Source organism: Poecile atricapillus, chromosome 1, assembly GCF_030490865.1.
Source record: "Poecile atricapillus isolate bPoeAtr1 chromosome 1, bPoeAtr1.hap1, whole genome shotgun sequence".
In the NCBI taxonomy this organism is placed as follows: domain Eukaryota; kingdom Metazoa; phylum Chordata; class Aves; order Passeriformes; family Paridae; genus Poecile; species Poecile atricapillus.
The window spans coordinates 39,731,046-39,752,345 of NC_081249.1; the positions used below are offsets into that span (position 1 = coordinate 39,731,046).

At 34.4% G+C, this 21,300-nt stretch overlaps 1 protein-coding gene across 4 annotated transcripts in view; it reads left to right on the forward strand.

Moving 5' to 3' along the window:
- DOCK9 (dedicator of cytokinesis 9) overlaps positions 1-21,300 on the forward strand; it is a 110,762-nt gene that overhangs the window by 70,884 nt on the left and 18,578 nt on the right. For 2 of the 4 annotated variants that reach the window (XM_058855623.1, XM_058855614.1), the window contains exons 23-39: positions 138-227; positions 1,492-1,607; positions 1,740-1,809; positions 1,949-2,074; positions 2,204-2,275; positions 4,505-4,651; positions 5,327-5,410; positions 6,019-6,130; positions 8,451-8,629; positions 9,377-9,493; positions 10,183-10,303; positions 10,801-10,934; positions 14,078-14,192; positions 15,066-15,132; positions 16,570-16,617; positions 18,359-18,495; positions 21,165-21,280. In XM_058855623.1, the coding sequence (XP_058711606.1) occupies positions 138-227; positions 1,492-1,607; positions 1,740-1,809; positions 1,949-2,074; positions 2,204-2,275; positions 4,505-4,651; positions 5,327-5,410; positions 6,019-6,130; positions 8,451-8,629; positions 9,377-9,493; positions 10,183-10,303; positions 10,801-10,934; positions 14,078-14,192; positions 15,066-15,132; positions 16,570-16,617; positions 18,359-18,495; positions 21,165-21,280 (1,851 nt within the window). Of the gene's footprint in view, positions 1-137; positions 228-1,491; positions 1,608-1,739; positions 1,810-1,948; positions 2,075-2,203; positions 2,276-4,504; positions 4,652-5,326; positions 5,411-6,018; positions 6,131-8,450; positions 8,630-9,376; positions 9,494-10,182; positions 10,304-10,800; positions 10,935-14,077; positions 14,193-15,065; positions 15,133-16,569; positions 16,618-18,358; positions 18,496-19,015; positions 19,060-21,164; positions 21,281-21,300 lie in introns of all 4 variants that reach the window. The other 2 variants (XM_058855633.1, XM_058855643.1) reach the window with 1 other exon arrangement.

The following is a 21,300-nucleotide window of genomic DNA, read 5'->3' on the forward strand; positions in this document are numbered from 1 at the left end:
TAGTGCACTTCAACTGTTATTTTTGAAAATTGAATCTCTGGACAAAGATATGTATTTATACATGTAAATATTTTTAATGGATTATAGATGGTAATGTTAGATATTGTTTAATTTGTTGTTCTTTTTGTCTTTGACAGGACCAGCACTTGCATAATTTTTTTCAGTACTGTCAGAAAACAGAGTCTGGAGCTCGTGCACTAGGAACTGATCTTGTAAAATATCTTAAGGTATAAAATGGCAGTGAATAACAGATTATATAATTCATTTATGCATTTTCAAAACCTTGGAGCATCAGACATTTTATAGGTCCCATTTTTCAGTGTGATAATTAGTACTGTGACTGTGACTTGTATTAATGGAATACGCTGTGGAAAAAACCCACAAAGATACCTTCTGCTTTAAATAAATTTGCAATTGCAATGTAAGAGGAAACCACAAAGAAATAATGAGACAGTATTGGTCAGCCTTATGAGTGGTAATTTCAAAACACTAATGGCTTAGTTTGTCAAAATAATCAAATTGAACTGTGTATGGATATTATGAGAAGTCACAGCTCTTGATTTTTCTACAATTTTGCTTAGAAAGTCATCGTCATGTCTTCATTTCTCTTTCAGGATTAGATCAATAGAGTGCATGGTTTTCACTTCAAATTTTTTTGACACAGATCACATAGGAAGAAATTTTGTCTCCTGAATAGCGTGGGTGTGAAGGCAAACAGAGACAAGGCAGTTGCTTAACACCTAACATTAAATGAAAATGTTTGACATTTGTTGTCTGCATGCACTTTCAGCAAATACATTCCTTTTGTCAAATTCTCTTTAATTCCAGGGAATTTTGTGGCAAAATACTCTGTAGGATGAATTTCATACACTACCTTTTCTGTTAGGGTGGTTATGTCTGTAGGATCTTTTGCATGTGATGGAATGCAAAGGCATATCAGGAAGAAATTGTCATTAATAATTCACTGTCTCCAATTTCCATTAAGCAGTTAGGGATTCTAGTTCATTTTGACACAGTTGCTTGTTTATTGTTTAGCAGTAGCTAGTATAAGTAGTATTACACTTAGCACAGGTAAGAAATCTGCATGTTTTTGTGGAACTTCTGTTTGCTAAATGTCTGCATTGGTGGATGAAATACCAAAATATACCAATGTCAGTCTCAGTGTGCTGTTGGGCACATGGACAGACTTTTCACTGAATCATTACCTAGAGTGCATGCCAATGGAAAAGTACAAATAAATACTTCTAAAATGCTGTTAATAACACCTAATTTGTATCCCTAATTTACTTTTCTGTAGAAAACATTTACTAAACATTTATATTAGAAAATATCCTCAATTGCTTTCTGTGCCATATTTTTGGTAATAAACACCAAATGGTGCAAGCAGCTTGTATTTTAGGAAAAAGACTTGCAATAAATTTTATGGTTTCAGAATTTGTGATTTAAATGCTGTTGATTCACAGAAGTGACAGTATTACTACTCTCTTTTAGAGCCTTCATGCTATGGAAGGCCATGTGATGATAGCTTTCCTGCCAACTATTCTAAACCAGTTGTTCAGAGTTCTCACCAGAGCAACTCAAGAGGAAGTTGCAGTCAATGTGACAAGGTAAAGAATTTTAAGTGGTTCATAGAGTCTATGTGATGACTGGGTTATCACATAAATCTGAAACTGAGTAGCATTTTTGCTCTTGCAATCAGTTTTCTTTATAGGTTTACTTGTTTTCTGACTTCTGTTTAGGGTTATTATCCATATTGTTGCTCAGTGTCATGAAGAAGGCTTGGATAGCTACCTGAGATCTTATGTGAAGGTAGGTAAAAGTAAATTGAATATTTTCTTTTTTTATTTCCCTAAGAAAGAATATATTTAAATTCAGTTGTATTTCTTTAATTTCAATTCTTTCATATTGTGGCATAATTTCATATTTAATTCTATTTTTTCTTCCCAAGTATGCATATAAAGCAGAGCCCTATGTTGCTTCTGAGTATAAGACAGTACATGAAGAGTTGACAAAGTCAATGACAACAATTTTAAAGCCATCTGCTGACTTTCTTACAAGCAACAAGCTGCTTAAGGTAAATGTTGAACTGTACATTTTACTGTGTGTTCTTATCTAGTCATAACTGAAGAACAGGAACTAAGTGTATTGAAATAGTTGTTGAATGCATATGGCAATCTTAATGAATGCTTTCTTTTCTCTACAGTATTCATGGTTTTTCTTTGAAGTTCTGATAAAGTCAATGGCTCAACATTTGATAGAAAACTCTAAAGTGAAGGTATGTCAACTGCTGCAAAAAAATATTTGAAGGAAGATTCATATGGTCTCTTCTTTCTCCAGTCATATGTTTCTTATTGCATATTAGAAAGAAAGGGAGAGAAAGAGGCAGCAGGAAAATCAGTTGAAATATTAGCTAGAAAAAATACATGGTGGGATTCAACAATAATATAAAAGAATAGAAACCTTTAAAATCCATATAGTAGAGCAGTCTGTGTAAATCATCAAACTCTTTATTAGGAATTTGTAATTCTTGTGGTACAAAGAAGATGGGAGCAGTAGATAACACTGTGGACTTTGATGTAAGCACTGTCCAAAAAAATGTGGGCTTTTTCCTGAGCAGTACTGTGGCTGTGATATTAAATGACCCTGAGAACAGTGAGTCATGAAATTTGCAGTCATCTGTATGTAGTAAGAAATATCAATATTTAATTTTGTGTTATTTCCTGCATTGGAAGGAGAATGCTAAAACTTCAGAAATGCATTTTTCTACAGGCTTAGCTTGTAAGCAGTGTTTTTTGCTTCGGTGACAACTTTTTAGTTTATTTACTTTCGAGTTGTAATAAGTCTTGAAAGTTTCAAGTATACAACTCAGCTGAGTTACATATCAGGTTGTTGTGATGTTGTTATCGCTATTTTCACTGTGTATTTAGAATATAACTGGAAGAGGGAAAAAATAATTGTACAATGATCAGGAAAAAAGCTTTATAGTTCTACACTTAATATGATGTGGTATGATCAGTGGAGTTTGAGTCCCAGTTCAACTAACCTAATTGCCACCTTCTCTGTAATGTGAGAGAGAGGAGCAGAATTTACTACAGTTTGCAAGTATTCTCACCTCTGAACATTGCTTCTTGATTTACAGGCCTCTTAAATATAAGCTATTTAGCTAGATATTTTCTGCCTTACTAGATAATGTAATAAATGCAACATGCACTCAGATATTTCCTGCTTATGATATCTGCTAAAAAGATGCATTTCTATGTGCAGCAATATTATTTCTATAGCAAGAATTATGTTAATTACAGCCCAACAAAGACTGAGCTACAAGGGCATTGTAGGACACTGGCATACTCACCAACAATCTTTAGTTCTTATTTGCTATTTCATGCATGAATACTGTTTATATTTATAAAGAGATCTTTTTCAGCCTTACTGTCTATTCTTTAATGTTTTTAAAACTAGAGCTGGAGGTTTTGGACCACAATTCAAGCACAAAGGAAGCAAATTATGTAATCATTGATATATGAGGGGCCTTGACAATGACTTGTTCTGTCTAGGAATGTTGCATTTAATGTAGTTCAAAAAACTATTTAAATAAAAGTACTTAGACCACATGAATGTTTTGGTTTCAGTTTTCAAAAAGAAAAGACATGATGACCATACAGTTGAAACAATTTCTGATGTCATCAGCCTCATGTCATTAATTCTCTTCACACAAAAGACAGAATCTTTAGTAAAAGGATGTAAGATGTAGAGAAATAAAAGAGACTCTGCAGTGCCAAAGAGCTGAAGAGCACTTACTGACCAAATTGTCAGAATGTACAAATTCATTGATGAAGATAATATAGGTGGTGAGTGGAAAGAAAGAAATTATGAATGAAGAGGAAATATTTTAAGTTAATTGGCAAACTACCAAAAAGTAAGAGAAAAGAGTTCTGATTGTGAAAACTTAAAAACACAGAGTGTTAGATTCTGATGCCTGAAGAGCTGAGATTTTGACGTTGCTGAGGAGTAAGAGAAAGAAAAGCATGGATGATAATTTCCTCAATGGTGAAAGCAGTTATTACTGAGATAGTTACAGAACAGCAAAAAATGAGGTTTTTTTCAAGACAGAAAGGGCTGTCTGATAATGTAGTTAGTATATGTGAACCAGCTGTTGTCTGCTTAGGAGAGGAAGATGGGTAAAATTAAGACTCCCTCTTATTCTTAAGCTTGTGTATATTACAGTATATAAAAATATTAATGCATTATACTTAGAAGCTTTTATACATGTGGTTTATGTCATCAAAGACTGCCTTGCTTGAATTTCAGTACTAGAAGCTAGTGCATTTTATAATATTTGCTTTTAAACAAATGATCCTTTTCCCCTTCAGTCTAGAAATGGAGGAAATTCGAAAACTATTTCCTCTCTCCCTGTCAGGTTATCTATGTATTATCTAAAATAAATTCTCTGATATATTCTAGTGTTATAAACCGTATTTAATATTGCATCTGAATTAATTTCTAGCTGTTGAGAAACCAGAGATTTTCTGCCTCCTTTCATCATGCAGTGGAAACAGTTGTTAATATGCTAATGCCACACATCACTCAGAAGTACAGAGACAATCCAGAGGCCTCAAAAAATGCAAACCATAGCCTGGCTGCCTTTATAAAAGTAGGTACACAAGAGATTTGGACTCTGTGATTATTCTTTCAATAATATTGCTTCTGTATGGATTTTATGGAACCTTAAAGCCAACTCATATAAAGCTGAATATGCATAAAGCCTTTTAAATATAATTTTATGTCCATGTTAAAATGCATTGAAGTATAATTTGCATCTTCTGTAATTAATACAGCATCCATTCAGATTTAAGAAATTAATTTATATTTTATTCAAATTGTATTTAGATTTTTTTTTTTCTTTAAAAATATCATCTGGGTTGCCTTTAAATCCTGCAGAAGTTTTCACTAGTGCTTTATTTGCATGCATTTTATGTAGAAAGATTTTTAGTGTCTTTCATTTTTCAGCCAATAATATTTACAAGGGACAAAAAAGGGTGGGAATTAAGTGGTAAATAAAACTTCTAGTGGCATGATATTTCTGTCAAGATAGAGTTCTTTTCAAACTGTTTTTTATTTGTGATTTAAGATGAGCACTCTTAAGGAAAAATTTGGTATTCATATATGTACACATATATTTAGTTTGCTTGTTTTATTGTTTTTTATATTCAAACTGAAATGTCAATAATGTGTTTGGAAAATAAACCTATTAAATACAGAAATATAATTACTGAATTCCAAGACAGTAGTAAATCAATTCTATCTTGGTTTTACTTGCTCTCCCCAGAGGTGTTTCACTTTTATGGATAGAGGCTTTGTTTTCAAGCAAATCAATAACTACATCAGCTGCTTTGCCCCAGGAGATCCAAAGGTACTCAGTGTTTTTAAACAAGCTATTTTTAAGTGTTGTCTCTTTTTGATGCATGGGGATAAAGTCCTGCATTAAGTCTTCAGACCTTTTCCCAGTTACATTAGAAGTCCCTGCTCTGTGCCTAGAGCATTGTTTTTTCCCATCAGACCACTGTTTCCTATTTTGATTCCCATCTTCACGTGCAATTTTGCCACCCTAGAGTGTGTGAATCACAGAAGTGCTGGGGTGTGGGGGTGCAACACTAGGCAGAAATTTTAAACATGAGTGCAAGAAGTCTGAAATTGGAAGAGTTGATATTGAATATCTTCAGCTACACTTACTGGAGTGGGGAAAGCATGTATCAGATGCCCAAAGAATTTTTGCTATGTTTCCAAACTTTTCTTACATAATAGGGTTGTAAACTTTGAACAATGGGAAGAGTAAATTGGATCAGTTGTTAAGTATGAGTTATTCTGGATTTATTTTGTGCTGACATGGGTAACTTTGACAGGTCTATATCTAACATAGTGCAAGACTGAAATGAATCACTCTATTGTGTTAGAAATTTGTTTTTAATATGTTATTCGAATCACTGCATCAGTTGTTTAATTTATACTTTCTTTTTGCAGGCTCTTTTTGAATTCAAATTTGAATTTCTTCGTGTAGTCTGTAATCATGAGCACTATATACCTTTGAATCTACCGATGCCGTTTGGAAAAGGCAGAGTTCAGAGATACCAAGGTAAATTCTTCCAAAGTAGTGTATGGCATATTTCTTGTATGTCAGCTTTTTATTATTAGGTGTGTACACTGTGTAACTTCAGGTCTGTGAGATGATGGAAAGCTTGAAATTGTTAAATAGAAGTCTAAAGTTTCAATCCTTTCTTTGAAAGTTAAAGGAAGTGCTTATGTAGCAGAGTAATCTTTCCAAAGAAAGACATGGTAAACTTTTTTCATATATTCATTCAGGTTTAAAGGGACTTCAAGGAGTAGGTCTGTAGCCCAATTTTCTGCTTTGATCATGTCAGGCCTTCCTTTCTCTAGAAGCACTAGTCCTTCCACAGCTGGTGCCATTGCAGGAAGTTCATCCATCCCAGGTGCAGAATTTTGCATTGTTCCTTATGGAATTTGATTGCCACTTCTTTAGAATCTAGATTCTTCTGAAATGCAGCTCTGCCCTTTGAGCAAATGAACTGTACCTATCTGCAATCTTCATGAGGGTGTAATGTTTCTCCCCTTTCAGGTTGTTGATGAGGTAGTATTAAGTAGGATAGTCCTCGGGAAGCTCCTCTTGCAGCTGTCTCCAAGTAAGGTACAAACCATTAACCTCCCAACTTTTGAGCCCAGTGATCCACATAGTTATTTTTCACATTTGGGTGTCTCTTCACTTAGACTGAAATGTCCCAGCTTGGATACAATGACCATGTCAACATCTGCTGTTCTCCCCTTAAAACAGACCAGTCTTAAAGCATGATTTACCCTGGGTAAATTTATTTTGGCCATTCCCAGTCACATTCTTCTCCTTCACTTGCTGAAAAATGACTTCACCGTGGCTTAACAAAGGTGATAGGGAGCAGTCATCCAGTGGTATCAGTTAACTCAGCCTCTCATCTGGTGGATTTACATAACTGGAGGTCTCTCAGGAGATCCCTGACCTGATCCTTATCCACTGGCACTAATTGTCTTTCTTGAAGATGGTCTCTGGACTGTTAAGGCCTGGAATCATGTCAGCAAAGTAACAAAGTTACGGAGTACATCAGCCTTACACAACCCACTGTCTCTAAATCACAGTCCCCAGTTAGCAAGTGTCCCATGTTTTCCTTATTCAGGGGTTTAATGCTAATGTGGTGGTAAAAGCTCTTCTTGTTGCTATTGATGTCCATTACCAGTTTTAGATGTAGCTGAGCTATAGCCTTCCTGTCACTCTCCCTGAATACTTCTATATTCCTCTTTTGTAGATTGTTCTCACTTCCACTTTGTGCTTCTTTTTTTTGTTTTTTTTGGTTTTTTTTTTGGTGTGTGTAGGAGTTCAGTCATGTAAGCCCTGTGTAGCCCAGCTGGGTTCCTGGTACATCCAGTCTGGTGCCAAAACAAGTCATATTTTATCTATTGCTTCTATGGCTGTGAAGACACATTAATTTCTTCCAGGCAGTGAACTACAGCAGAAATCACTAAACAGAGACAAGGAAGGTGCTTTTACAAGGAATCAGTAAACCTGCCTAACATATTTTTGTAGAATAGGCTTTTTTTTCTCTGAAATATTTATATAGTAGACTCTGCTAGTTAATAAAGTTGAGTATCACTAATTAGCACTTTCATGGAGGTAGAGCAAGATAAAGGAAGATTTGAGACCACAAGCTGAACAGCCGCTTAGTGCTCCTTTCTGTCTTTGGCTTTTTCAGCCTTCGGGAGTGTCTTGGATAATAACACTGCATAAATATTTTCATAGAAAAGAGACTATGAGCTGCTGGCTTAGGGAAGCTTAAAAAATAGCAAAACCAGAGAAGACAGTGTTTCTGATTGCACAATAAAGAAGAGTATAAAATGCTCCCTGGGAACTAGGAGTTCAGCCAGGAAAGAAGACCTTTATCACAAGTGTTTCTGGCTCTGTTTTGCTGTGTCAAGCAAAAGATATCTTAGGTGATGTGGCTGGCTCTTAAGTGAGTGGCAAGAACACTGGTAGATTGTCTGTATAATGGCTGTGCCATCTCAGATATGCTTCTTTCTGACTTAAGTGATTACCTTACTGAGAGAGTTCTTTGGGAAACGAAAGTGCTTTGAGATTAGCATCTGATTTTTAATTACTGTATTGAGCAATGACAATGAACATGAGAAACTCTTGGACACCTCAGCTGTAAACAGCTGCTCTGATAAATTCAGTTTATTAGAGCCCTTGAAGCTGAAGTTTCTCTTAAGATGTCAAAAATTCAATACAAAAATGTACTGGATTCTTTTATTAGACAAGAAGTACTTTGAAGAGGGAGCAGATTGACTTTGCTGTGTCTGATGTGCTGGGCTTTACTTCAGCCTGAAGTTGATTGATAAATTGATTTTACTTCCAGACCTTCAGCTGGACTATTCATTAACTGATGAATTCTGTAAAAATCACTTTTTGGTTGGACTGCTTCTGAGGGAGGTGGGCAATGCCTTACAAGAGTTCAGAGATGTGCGGCAGATTGCCATTAGTGTGCTCAAGAATCTGATGATAAAGCATTCTTTTGATGATAGATATGCTACCAGGGTAAGTCTATTGCTATGCTATAGTACAAAATAATAAAGATTAGGTGTGCACACATACAGAAAGTTTTTTCTTTCACAGAAGAAACCTGTGTTAGTTTTCAGCAAAGAAAAATTATTTCTGCTTAGACTGTGGTGAAAATTTTATCAAAATCAATCTGTAAATTCCATCTTTTTGCCAAATGAAATGACAGACCATCTGACTGCTGTGCCTAAGGTCGTCAGATTTTTTACAAATATGTTTTAAGCTCTTCATTTCATTAAATATTAGCTCTTAATACTCTGCAGCTGTCCTTCCATCATCTATTATTTATGAAATGGGTATAACAAAACTAAAAGTCATGGTGGAAAATTTTGAGTGATTTTTAATTTTCTGACTCTTTTTAACATTAGCAGTGCTGTGGAGAAGCCAAAAAATTTGTAATGAAAAGCATCATTGATTCATCAAGCTAACATAGTATTACTTTACTTGGTTAGTCTTAGCTGAAATGTCATTAATTTGGAGTTTTTCTGCATTTTATTCAGACAGTAAATAAAATTTTCTGATCTTCTGTAAATTAGAATGAAATACAGTGATGATCACTGCTTTTGCCACTTACAAATTTATGAATGTGAGCTCTGGCTTGGCAAATATTTATTAAATGCTCTTTTTTTTTGTAATTTAAAAAATTACAGAGTGAATAGGTTAAAACTTGTTGGTGATTGAAAATTAAAACTGTAATATTTTAATGAACTGTTAAACTCTATTTAGGGCCATCAAGCAAGAATAGCCACTATGTATTTGCCACTCTTTGGTCTGCTCATAGAAAATGTTCAGCGGATCAATGTGAAAGATGTGTCTCCATTTCCTGTTAACCCTTCCAGCAATGTGAGTGACAGTTTCTGTTCGGTGTTCTGAATTGTTCTTATTATAATTTATTGGTAACACGTATAAGAAACACTTCATACTTCTGGCAAGGAAGGAACTTCATAAACTTCAGAATCCTGCAATTTTTCAACATAGTCCAACACTGAAACAAATGGACCACAAAAGGATAGTTAATTTTTTAGAAATTAGAGAACTTAACCCTAAAGGAGTGTGATTTTGAAAGAGATGTACTGCAAGAGGGCTACAGGAAAATTAATTAAAATGTAATTTGTGAAGGGTATATATGGTTGCACACAGTTATTGAATCTAAAATATAATTATTCATGTAGTTTACTTTTGTCCTTATCTCGTTGTGTTCCATTTAGTATTAAGAAAAAAAACCTCACAAACTCTTCCAACAAGATAAATATTTGAACTAAAAGTAATGTGAGTCTTTTTGAAATATCTCTTTTATAGTGTTTAAAATTCAATTGCATACTCATTTCTTCCATGTTTCCTGAGATATCTTAAGTTTTGGGGTATCCCAAGCTTGTGCAAATATGTGAACATCTCTGTTCTTTTGAGTATATTTAATAGAAATTAAAATTTAAGGAAGAAATACTTAAGAAATATTCCTCTAAAAGATGTGTCATAGTCAGTAAGTCCATAAGGTAGGAAAATAATCACATTTTGCTCTCTTTTCCAAACAGAGCACAAAGGATGATGCGCAGATTTTGCCGACTGCAAGTCAGTTAGTAACACCACAAAAATCAGGAAACACACTGGATAACAATCTTCCTAAAGATCTGTTTGGTGTTATCTCTGGCATTGGTAAGTACTTAAAAAGAAGTAGAATAAAATAATTAATTTTTTTTTTTAGTCTATACATGAAATCTGTCTTTTGGGATCCTTTGGGGTTTGCTCTTCTTTTTGAAACTAAAGCTATTTTCTGGAGCAGGGCTGCTTTTTTTCCCTGTCAAAGGTGATAGTTAAGATATAAAAAATGGGAAAGGTTGTGGGGTTTTTTTGTTAAATAGACATGCATCTTCATGGAGGTGTGTATGTATTGCTACATATGTTTTCTTATGCATGTACATTATTATGTACATAATTGTACATAAGTCTGCGTGTATGTGCTTACACATACACTTTGCTGAAATTCTAGAATAAGTTTGTCTTCATTAAAAATAAATAAATGGAATTAATTATTTGCCTTCTTAAAAAAATACATGCTGATTTAAAAAATCTGACTGAACTGTGGAGTGACCTGTGTGTATTGTTTGAGATTTTTATGTTGTTTGGTGTTGTGGTTTTATTTTTTTTTTTAGCTTCCCCATACACCACATCAACTCCAAATATTAATAGTGTGAGGAATGCTGACTCAAGAGGCTCTCTTATAAGCACAGACTCAGGAAACAGTCTCCCAGAAAGACACAGTGACAAGAGCAATTCCCTTGACAAGGTAAAAAAACAATCCCAAGAAACAAACCAAGATAAACCCTAATGGTGTATTTCTAAAATTTTATACTAAGTCTCATAGAAGTTAACTTCTCTGATCTCCATTGTTAATGAACTTTCTACAATAACTTCAAAGCAGTATTTTATATAAAACTTTTGCAGAATAATTATCTTGTGAACTCCTTTTGCATTGCCTTTACTGAGCTGTTTCACAGAGAATGCAACAGAATTTCACAAAGAATGTAATCTATTAGCAAATAGATTTTCGATGCAGAGACAAAAGCAAGCAGTTGTTGTTTCCTTTGCTAGAGAAAGGCACTAGATTAAGTGTAATGAAGTTTGCTTGAGAGGATTGAATTCTGGTTAGAACAGCTTCTTTGATTTTGTGGAGACCATCGCTCCATCCCTTTCTATGCTCAATATACTTAATGTTGAAAAAAACAGTTGTGCTTTCTCTGGGTGATTTCTTTTACGTTTGTTTGACTTTTCTGAACCATTTCACTTTAAAGCTGTTACAAATTATGAGCTCTGGCTGCAGTGGCTATGAGGTATTCAGTCCTGTCTTTCTAGAGTTTGGTCAATACTGATCATGTTTCATTTTCTTAGCTCTCGTTGTGCAAGTCACAACATGTTAACCTTTTCCCCTTGACTCTGACATGCCTTCGTGTGGCAGAGAGAGAAGCTTCTCAGAAGGCACTCTGCTCATGCTTTGCGCCCAAACGGAGAAGAAGAAGAAAATTCGCACCCTCCAAAGAAAAACCGTGTTACTATGGATTTTTCACTTCTGACAATCCCAGCTTTGCCAGAGAAAATTTTGCATACTACTTTCTCTCTTCAGTTACAAGAAGTATCTGGTTTTTGTGCTTGGTATAGTTAAGCTTCTGAGTGAAGTGTGTGGTCAGTAGTTTTGCCAATTATTTGCAACAGTTGAATCTCAAACCCAATAGATGCAATTTGACCATGTAAAATATTTTCAAGTGTCCAACCTAGAGTACAGGCACATGATCTAGTTTAAATATTAAAAATCCAATTGGTTTAAATAACTGCAGAATTTGAGTCTTGGGGTCTTTGATAGAGCTGAAATTTCCTCTTTGGTATTGACCAAGGTAATTAAGCAATATCTTGGTATACACTGTTGCTAAATGGCAATGCTGTCATCTATTACTTAGTTGTCATGTTGCTAATTACTAATGTGTAATTAGTAAAAGTAAAACTCGAGTAAAAGGGTTTTCAAAGGAGTCAACATCCTTTGAAAATTCTACTTTGGTCTGCCAATTTAGGTAACACAGGATTTATGTTTTGCATGCTGTTGATATTTTCCCCAAATAATACTTGATCCTGGCTTCTTATTTGTTGCTTTCTGAACTTTCTTTTTAGTGGATTAGTTGTCCAGTGCATGTTATCTCCAAGCTTTTGCTCATTGCTTGATATCATTATAGTCAAGAGCAATGTTTTTGTTCTAATTTTCTTTCAGAATAATCTGTAGCATTATGCTTGTGGAATCAGAATAGACTGGAAGTATATTTAAATATGTGCATACTTTATAGATTATCAATGTGATTTTAAACTAAGTTGCTGAGTAGCTATTAGTAGTAGTATTCCTATTTTATCTATGTGTGTGTTCAACAGTCTTAGTGGGAATATTATCTAGTGCTCTGGGCAGTTTCTAAAAGTGTAGTAAACACAAATTCTGTTTCCGCTCTGTCACCCATTGATTGCCTGCTCCGTTATAGCATCCAAAAAGTTGTAGAGTAGCACCTCCTTGTTCACCAGAGGTATTTCAAAGATAAACAGTGTTTGAGGTCTTTAGAATCTGCAATAATCAGGCTTATAGAGATGTCCACCTCCTAAATTACAGTAACTTCTGGCTACTATTCATCATAGTTTCACATTCAGTTTCACTGTGCATCTATTCAGTGACTAGTATTGAGTGATTTACACATTTACTGGTATCAGATTTGCACAGATTATTTTAGGAAAGGAATTTAAGGCAACAGAATGCATAAAACGGGCTCAGCAGTCAATGGTTGTGATTGCTGTGAAATGTTCCTTCATGGTCAGCATGTCTCCTGCTTTCAGAACCATTCCAGGATGGGTTGTTCTAATGTCACTTCCTGCTTCGTTTGTGAACACAAGTGCTTTTCTCCCTTGAGTCTACCTTTGAATTTGTAAATTTTTTGTAGCTAGAGTTGTACAGGTCAATTGTACCAGACCAATGACTTTACAGAAAACTTACTAAATGTCTGGTTCATTTCCCATTTGCATAAGTGGCATATTGGATGTGAGAATGGGGCACTATAAAGGGCATAATTTGTACTTGAAACTTGAAAAAGTTTATACAGGATATCTATAGAAGCCTCAGACTGAGTATTTCATAACACCTGACTGTGTGGAAATTATTCTTTTACAAGTCTTCGCCCGAAGTTCAGTTTATATCTTTTTAAAATTTTTATTTTTCAGTTTTGTTTGGGGATATACATTTTGAAAGATTAATTGTAGAGTTTTTTTTCTTTTTGCACAGACGATGGTATTGTGGGTTGCTGATAAACTTCCCACAAGTGTAGGATTTACATTAAAAAAATTAAACAGGGAGAGAGTTTTGCTTTTATTTGGGTTTGTATGTTGGGGGAGGAGGGGATGGCAAGCACAAGTTTATTTCCCTTCATGTATGTTTTTCTTGAGGTTCTTTGAATTTTGCCTGAGATCTTTAAATGGAACAAATTTTGTAGAGGCAGTTCTGTCTGCAGTTCAGCATAAAGTCTCTTGAAAAGCAAAGGACATATATTTACCACCTAACAGTATAATTTGATTTTCAAGTATTCAATCTAAGCAGAAGGGTCAGGCTTGGTTTCTACAATGTGAGTACCTAGGTATAATTAATTTGTTTAATAATCACTCTTAGGTGACTTTTCCTTTTGTTCCTAGGGGGAAAAAAATTGTACGTAGAAAGAATTAAAAACAAGCAAAGCAAAGAGACTTAATTTGCTATACTTTGTGTGTTTTAGTGACCTGTCTCTACATGAAACATTTCTGTCTCCATCCTGGGATTCTTTTTATGTTGCAGGAATTATTAAAGCAGTTGAAAACAATATGGTTTGTTATCAGTTTAAGAACTCTTCAGCCACAATACATCTGTTTGCTTTTCAGAACCAACAGAGCAGCACTCTAGGAAGTTCTGTTGTTCGATATGACAAACTTGACCAAGCAGAGATCAAAAGTCTGCTCATGTGTTTCCTTCATATTTTAAGAAGCATGTCAGACGGTAGGTAATTCCTCCTGCTTTTTATAAGTTCAAAGTAATCTGCTGGATTTATGCCTGTTATTTCAATAAGTTTTCAAAATCAGCAGAATATTTTAGGTGTAGGTACCATGATTTACTGCGTTTTACAAATATGTGTGAGCACTCAAACTCTGACTGAAACCTTGTAAGGATGAAGTACTCATTATTTATTCAAAGTGCGAGGTCAGCTAGAGGACATTTTAAGAAAGTGAATATTTGTGTGCGATTGTACAGTTTGGTTTGGAAAACAGAGGTGAAGAGTAATTCATTGCTCTGTAGAAGTGTCTTGGGATAGTTCATTCCTCCGTTCTACAGAACTTGCTGTATTACAGGGAGCCAAATTATTTGATTGCTGTATATATTTCCATTTCTGGAATATGGGGCTGTTAGTACTTCTTCATTCTCCTGGGATGTCTGTGAGATGATCCATTGAATTTTTGAAAGGGTCATGTTATCCTGGAGAAGATTACAGAGTTATAGAAATACAGCGTGAATGGCACATCTTATTTGTTAGGATCATACGTCTTGGAATCATCCCTGTCTGTAATCAAAGCAAAAAATAATAAATTTGAATTAAAAAAAATATGTTGGGACCAATCTGTAAAGAAGGAGGTTATGGGACTAACAGCCTGAAATATTCTGAAGTCTTACATTGTTACAGGGCTGTAGGTACTACAGGCTACACAATTATTACTATGTAAAATATGAAATTGGATGGGAATATTATGGGATAATTAATTAACATCACATTGCAGAAATTAATTTGGAGAATTTATATGTGCATTTGTATAATGAGCTTTAAGGAAAACTTCAAATAGTAATTGTTATCTTTGAAATTATTACTCATTTTCCTAGATGCATTGTTTACATATTGGAACAAGGCTACAAAATCTGAACTCATGGACTTTTTCACGATTACAGAGTAAGTTTTTGTGCTTGTCATGCAGCTGTATCTTTGGCTGTTCCATTAACAACATATGAGTGTGGATATAAGCATGTGTAAATGTTTTTTATGGTTGTGGGCTTTTTTTAAAATATGATCTGTTCAGAAGTCCTTAACTCGATGTCCACTCTTGTATGTCTGTCCAATTCCATGATAGTTTCTGGAATCAGGCTATACAGAAGGAATCTCAGGGAGTTCTTGAACAACAAGTAGTGCTCAGAGTGTTGCAGTGCTCTTGGAAGAGGAACCAATTGTCTTGATACCTTTCTGCATTAAAGTGTGTCTTTTAGCATCAGCTGTTAAATAGGGAATATATGGTTGCATAGCAAAACTGATTGAATTGCATAATTTCAGAACCATGCTTCTAGCATTGCTCATGTGTCCTCTGCTACTGTCTAAGGGAGTAGATACAGGATGAGTCCACTGTTTGTTACCATCAGCTTACGCTCCATCTGAAAAACTTAGAATCTAGAAGACAAGAAGATATCAGAAAGGGGAATTGAGGTTATTTTGTGCTCAGAATGACAAGTTTGGGGAAGGTAAACATCATTCTGACTTTGCAGGTTGGAGACAGCTAAGCTACTCAAGGTCTCAATAAAAAATGGAGCTGAGTTGAAGAGGCATTAAGGCAACCTTTTCTCTCGCTCTCAGCTGGCACATGGAAGACAGAGCCTGAAAACTGCCTTTCATTTTGACTTTACACTTGAACGAACAACTTTTAGAACATCTTAATGGAGGAACAAGGGCTGTTATGTTGTTTCTGTATTGTTGTAATAAATATTTACATTATGAAAAGAGTAAAATAAATTGAGTATTACAGCCTTCACTCACACCACTTCTCTTGATTTGAAAATATGACTTCTACTTAATTAGTCATTAGTGTTGTGCCCTTATCAGTAATATAGATTAATTTTTTAATGAAATTGTTTTGTTGTTAATTTGTCTTTGTCATCATCTTGTTATAAAAGCATATTTCCTTTTGAAAATAGTTCTTTCAGAAACCCGGTTGTTCTCCTAGAATCTGGAGACTTTAAATAAAACCCAGCAAAACAAAAAAAGTCAATTGGTAACTGAGTTTAGGCTGGGGTGGAGGGAAGGAAATGTTTTACCCTTATTCTGAATGCTTACACATAATTCACAAAAATTGTGTAAATAGGCAATGTCTGGTTATCTCTTTGCTTCCCTCTTCCATGTTAGTTACCCTGGCTTGTTGCCCATTTGTGGCCAACTGTGACTGTGAGATGTTTACCTTTTCTTGGCTTGGGGTCTGGAAGGGCGTTTTAAGGCTGGGAGAAATAGAGAATTTTTATGGTGTAAGATTTTAAAGTTAACAATAACTATTGAATAACTTCAGCAAACATAAATCTAGAAGAGGTTTTTTTTAAGTGTGGCTTCTTTGACTTGTGTTCTCTGCAGAGTGTGCTTACATCAGTTCCAGTACATGGGAAAACGATACATAGCCAGGTACTGTGTGGAATTTAAATTTTACTGTCTTGTTTGCTAATAATTACACTGTGTAAGACATGCCTTGAACCTCTATAACAAATAAATTGCACAAGTGGAAGAGTTATTGTGAAATGATGGATAAGATTTTGGAGTAAGTAACTGGTTACCATATTAACTATCGTGTATCCTGTCTGGAAGTCTAGTATTTGTTTACAAATGATCTGTGAGCTGTTTGTCAATGATGACTTTAAAATCCACCCCTTAATTGCTATCTCTTACAGCATTTATTCCTTGAAGTAATGTGTTTGAGAAAGAACTTTTATGATGTTTTGCTTATTCAGTTGGCCATAAAACCATGTAAATTGAAATGTTTTAGAAATTTTGTATGTATAGTGTTTTTACTTGAAGGTGAGTAGTGAACATTCCAATGCTGCTGTTTTTAAATTTTAAGTCTGAAGAAAATATGTGGGAGTCAAAAACTTGTATTAATTTTTTTTAATATCTTTGCATTAATTTTTTTAATACAAAATGCTTTTTAATGGAGTAAAATATAGCAACTTCTTTAGGCCTTACATTGTGATTGATGTGGTAATACTGTTATAATTAAACTGATTTGGTTAAAATACTGGCCCTCTTGAACTCAGTGAGAAAGTTGTTGCTGACTTTGGATAGTAATGCATTCTAAGTATAATGTCAAGTATTTTTTGTTTTTATTTAGATTGTGTGAATCCTCTTCAACAAACTTGACTATCTCCTTTGAGATTTTTCTGGGGGGAAGAAAAAAAAGTTCACATAACCTAAAAAACTCAAAAATAAATCTGGCTTTTTTGAGATTTTGATTGTAGTCTTTGTGTTCAAATGTACATCAAACTCTGGATTTACAGGAGTCTATAATTTTCAGACTTTTTGTAAAAATTCTTCCAACTTCTTTGTTTGACTAGCTTGTAGAGGACACTACCACACTTCCTTTTCGTTTACTGATCACCTGGTCTGTGTGCTGCATGTTAATGTTGAAAATGTTGAGCTATTGAAAGCATCTGGTGTTGTGAATTTTCCCAGTGAATGTAACTTTCATGTCTTTCACATTGTCACTACACTGAAGTATATCCCAATCAATGCACGCACTCTTAAAATACACAAACGGCAGAGAATGAAAGGGAACAGGGAATTCTGCAGTTTGAGCACTGGTTTTCATTTTTCAGCTCTGGTGGTGGTACACAATAGGAAGTTAGCCTGTTCTGATTGCTAACACAGATCATTTTTCTGTTTTCTTCATTTAATTGCTGCAAATTTAACAAAGTCTATGGCTCTTCTCCCTTCCTGCTTGGGTAAGGAGTATATGATACTATCTCAGTAAATTCCTGTTCTCCTGTTGCATGTGTGCTTTCTAATTTTACTGCTGTGTGTCCTAACGTTTTTGCTAAAATTTATGCAATCAAAATAGAGTTTTGGGTTCTGAATATTTTCAGAATATTTATGTTTTCAAATATATTTTTTTTTCAAAAGCCCTGAAGTAAATTTAGAACTTCAAGAGTGGCTGCTTGTGTGCTTTTGCTTTCATGCTTTGAGGTTTTAAGAAAGAGTTTGCTGTGATGCTTTTTTTTAAGCTACCTATTTTTGTTTTATAAAGAAAACAGTGAATAGGTTGCATTACAATTCTTTCTATAAAACTTCTTGTGCTTAACTAACAGCACTTCCTGTCTTGCTGCAATTTGACATGTCTAACTTTTGCTTCTATCCCATTTCACCCATCTTGCAGGAACCAGGAGGGGTTAGGATCCATAGTTCATGATCGAAAATCTCAGACATTGCCTGTTTCCCGTAACAGAACAGGAATGATGCATGCCAGATTGCAGCAGCTGAGCAGCCTGGATAACTCTCTCACTTTTAACCACAGTAAGTCTCATGACATGGTAACATCTGTCATCCTCAACCAGTACCACAACACCACAGACAGGTCCCAGAGCCACACCAGTGCATCCCAGTGACTTTTACTGTTCCAGGTCAAACGAGTAGCTGGAAGCAGTCGATGGTCTGTTCTCTGCTTTGTGATAGAACAATCACTGCTGGCTGATGCCACAACATGGAGTATGGTTAACTACAGTGTATCCTAAAATGATATTTTAATATTTTCTTTTAGTTACATATGCCTCAAACTTGTGCTGCACACAGTTACAAAATTTACTTTTTTTTTTTTTTCTATTTGCTTTATTAAGCTTCAATTTGTTTCTTCTACATGGTCTTATAAATTACTAGTCTAAAATTAAATATATGTATTCTGACCATATCTCCATGTTTTGACATCCCCTAAGGAGAAATAAGTTTCTTAGAATTTCTACAAAGATTGTGAGCCCATTATTTAGTTTGTCTGGAAGTAAAAAAGCGTCCAATAATGAAGTGATTTTTCTGTTTTCAGTGTGAGAAAGATATCAAGTATTCTTGGAATTTCTGTAGACAATGGTAAGATTTAATCAGGTTGAAGTCAGCTTGTATAGACTGCTGTATAGAAAACTAAATCTGCTTGTGGCCTATCTTTTTAAACATTCTGCTTCTAAATTGCAATATACTGTATGTAAAGTATTCTAAAGCACCATTTTTCAATTTCCAGCTTCAAAAAACAATGAAACTGGTTGACTAATCCAGTAAAATACAGCACTGGTACTGAAAAGATTTGTGTGCAGAAAAACAATTATTTGAGTTAACTGTATTTTCACTGTGTTCATTCTTTGATTTCTCAAAGCATATCTAACTGTCCCTTAAAATCTTTTAGCTCTTTTTCTGTAATATAAAACAAAACTTAGCCTAATTGCACAAGACTTATCACAGTCTTGTGTAAAAGTGAAAAAGCACAAAACCTCTCTATTCATAAATGCATTATCACATCTGTTGAAATGTGAATTGCTTGCTTTTAAAATGTCAGACAAGTATGTCTGTGGAAATTACTTTTTTTTCCCTTGCAATCAGTCTCCTAGTGGTGTATCATCATAATTTCTACGTGGTTGTTGATACACAAAAGAAAGCCTTTACATGATGTGGCTACACATTTGATACAGTTTAATACTTTGAAGATAAAGAGTGGTTTACAAAAAAAAAACTCTGAGAAACAAAACATGTCACTGTGCAAAGAGATTTCATGCGTTCAGAAATTGGCAATGTTTACTGATATTTTAGGAAACAGTGAGCTGAAAGATTTTAAAAAATGCATGCATATGTTAAAATAAACTTTCTGTTCTTTTCCAACTGAAGGAAATTATGAAGGAAGGTGTTTTATTGAGATAACTTTGTCTAAACTGACAATAGGTGTTTTTTTAATGGACAGTTGATAAATATCAGGATATTACACATTGTATTAACCAAGGTTTTACAAATTGAAAGCATGTTGTTGTATAAACCACATCAAGTGTGAAATTGATTTTTATATCTTTGATCTTGTTGTTGTTAACTTCCAGTTTTGTTTGTGTCAGTTGCTTTACTTGTTTCTAAAATCAAGGTTCTTTGGGCAGATAGTTGTTTATTGGTAAATTATAAACTTATTTTCTCCCTTTCTAACCACCTAAGCTAGAAATAGCACTGAAATACTGGTATAAGTGATACCTTTAATCTCTGAGAAATTTCAGTATAGTTTTGTGCTTGAAGAAAGAATGTATAAATCTAAAGAGACTGGTAGTTATGGGTATGCATGCATAGTTCAGCCAGGGAAGCGAGAAAGTGCAGAAAGAAGTGGCCAGGTGTCATTATAGAAGAGTATGGCATTTCTTCTATTCTTTACTTCATCTCAACAAGTTTGTCATCCTTGTCATTGATTTAATGATGCTAAGTTGTCTGTAAATCTAATATATAAAATAACCCAGACCAAGTTTTTATAAAGCAATCCAGTCATGTTTGTCAATCTGGTGCTTAATGACCAGTGAGGGAACATAAGTGACACATTATAATCAGTGCTGAAGCAGGATATGTTTTTAAAATTATTAAAATACACTATGGAGCTAGAAGTGGTAGAATGTTTTATTAAATATGGAGCCATTGCATTGGATTGCTACGAGAGCAGAATTAATTTACTCGGGTGTTAAACTGCAGGATTGTATTCCTTCAGCTCTTACTATTTTGTATTTTATCCTGGTTGACTTGTGATTAACTTTGAGACCATTGCAACATCACTAAATTGCCAGAATTACATATTTTCATCTGTAACTTCATCCTACTGCAGTACTTACCAATATATGTGTGTATACACATATATATAACTGTGTAGCTTTATATATATATATAATGTGTGTGTAAACATGTACATATGTATGAAATATCACAGAGTTTTTAACTGCTATTTAATGCTTCTGTTGTTGAAATTCTTACTTAATATATTTTATGATCCTGTGCAAATTATGTTATGAATAATTATCTGACCATATTTGAAACTATTTAAATGCATATTTTCCTGTATTGAATACTAACTTCTGTCAGGCTTTTTACTTGTTAATCTTTTCCTAGTTCAGCAAGTCTTTTGGAAATAAGGAACATTTAAATGAGTGTATCCAGCACTTACACTTCATTTGGAATTTCTATAGGCTATGGCCATTCAGATGCAGATGTCCTTCACCAGTCTTTACTTGAAGCAAATGTTGCTACTGAAGTTTGCATTACAATTCTGGACACTCTATCATTATTCACAATGGCTTTTAAGGTTTGTTCATGACTTGGTGT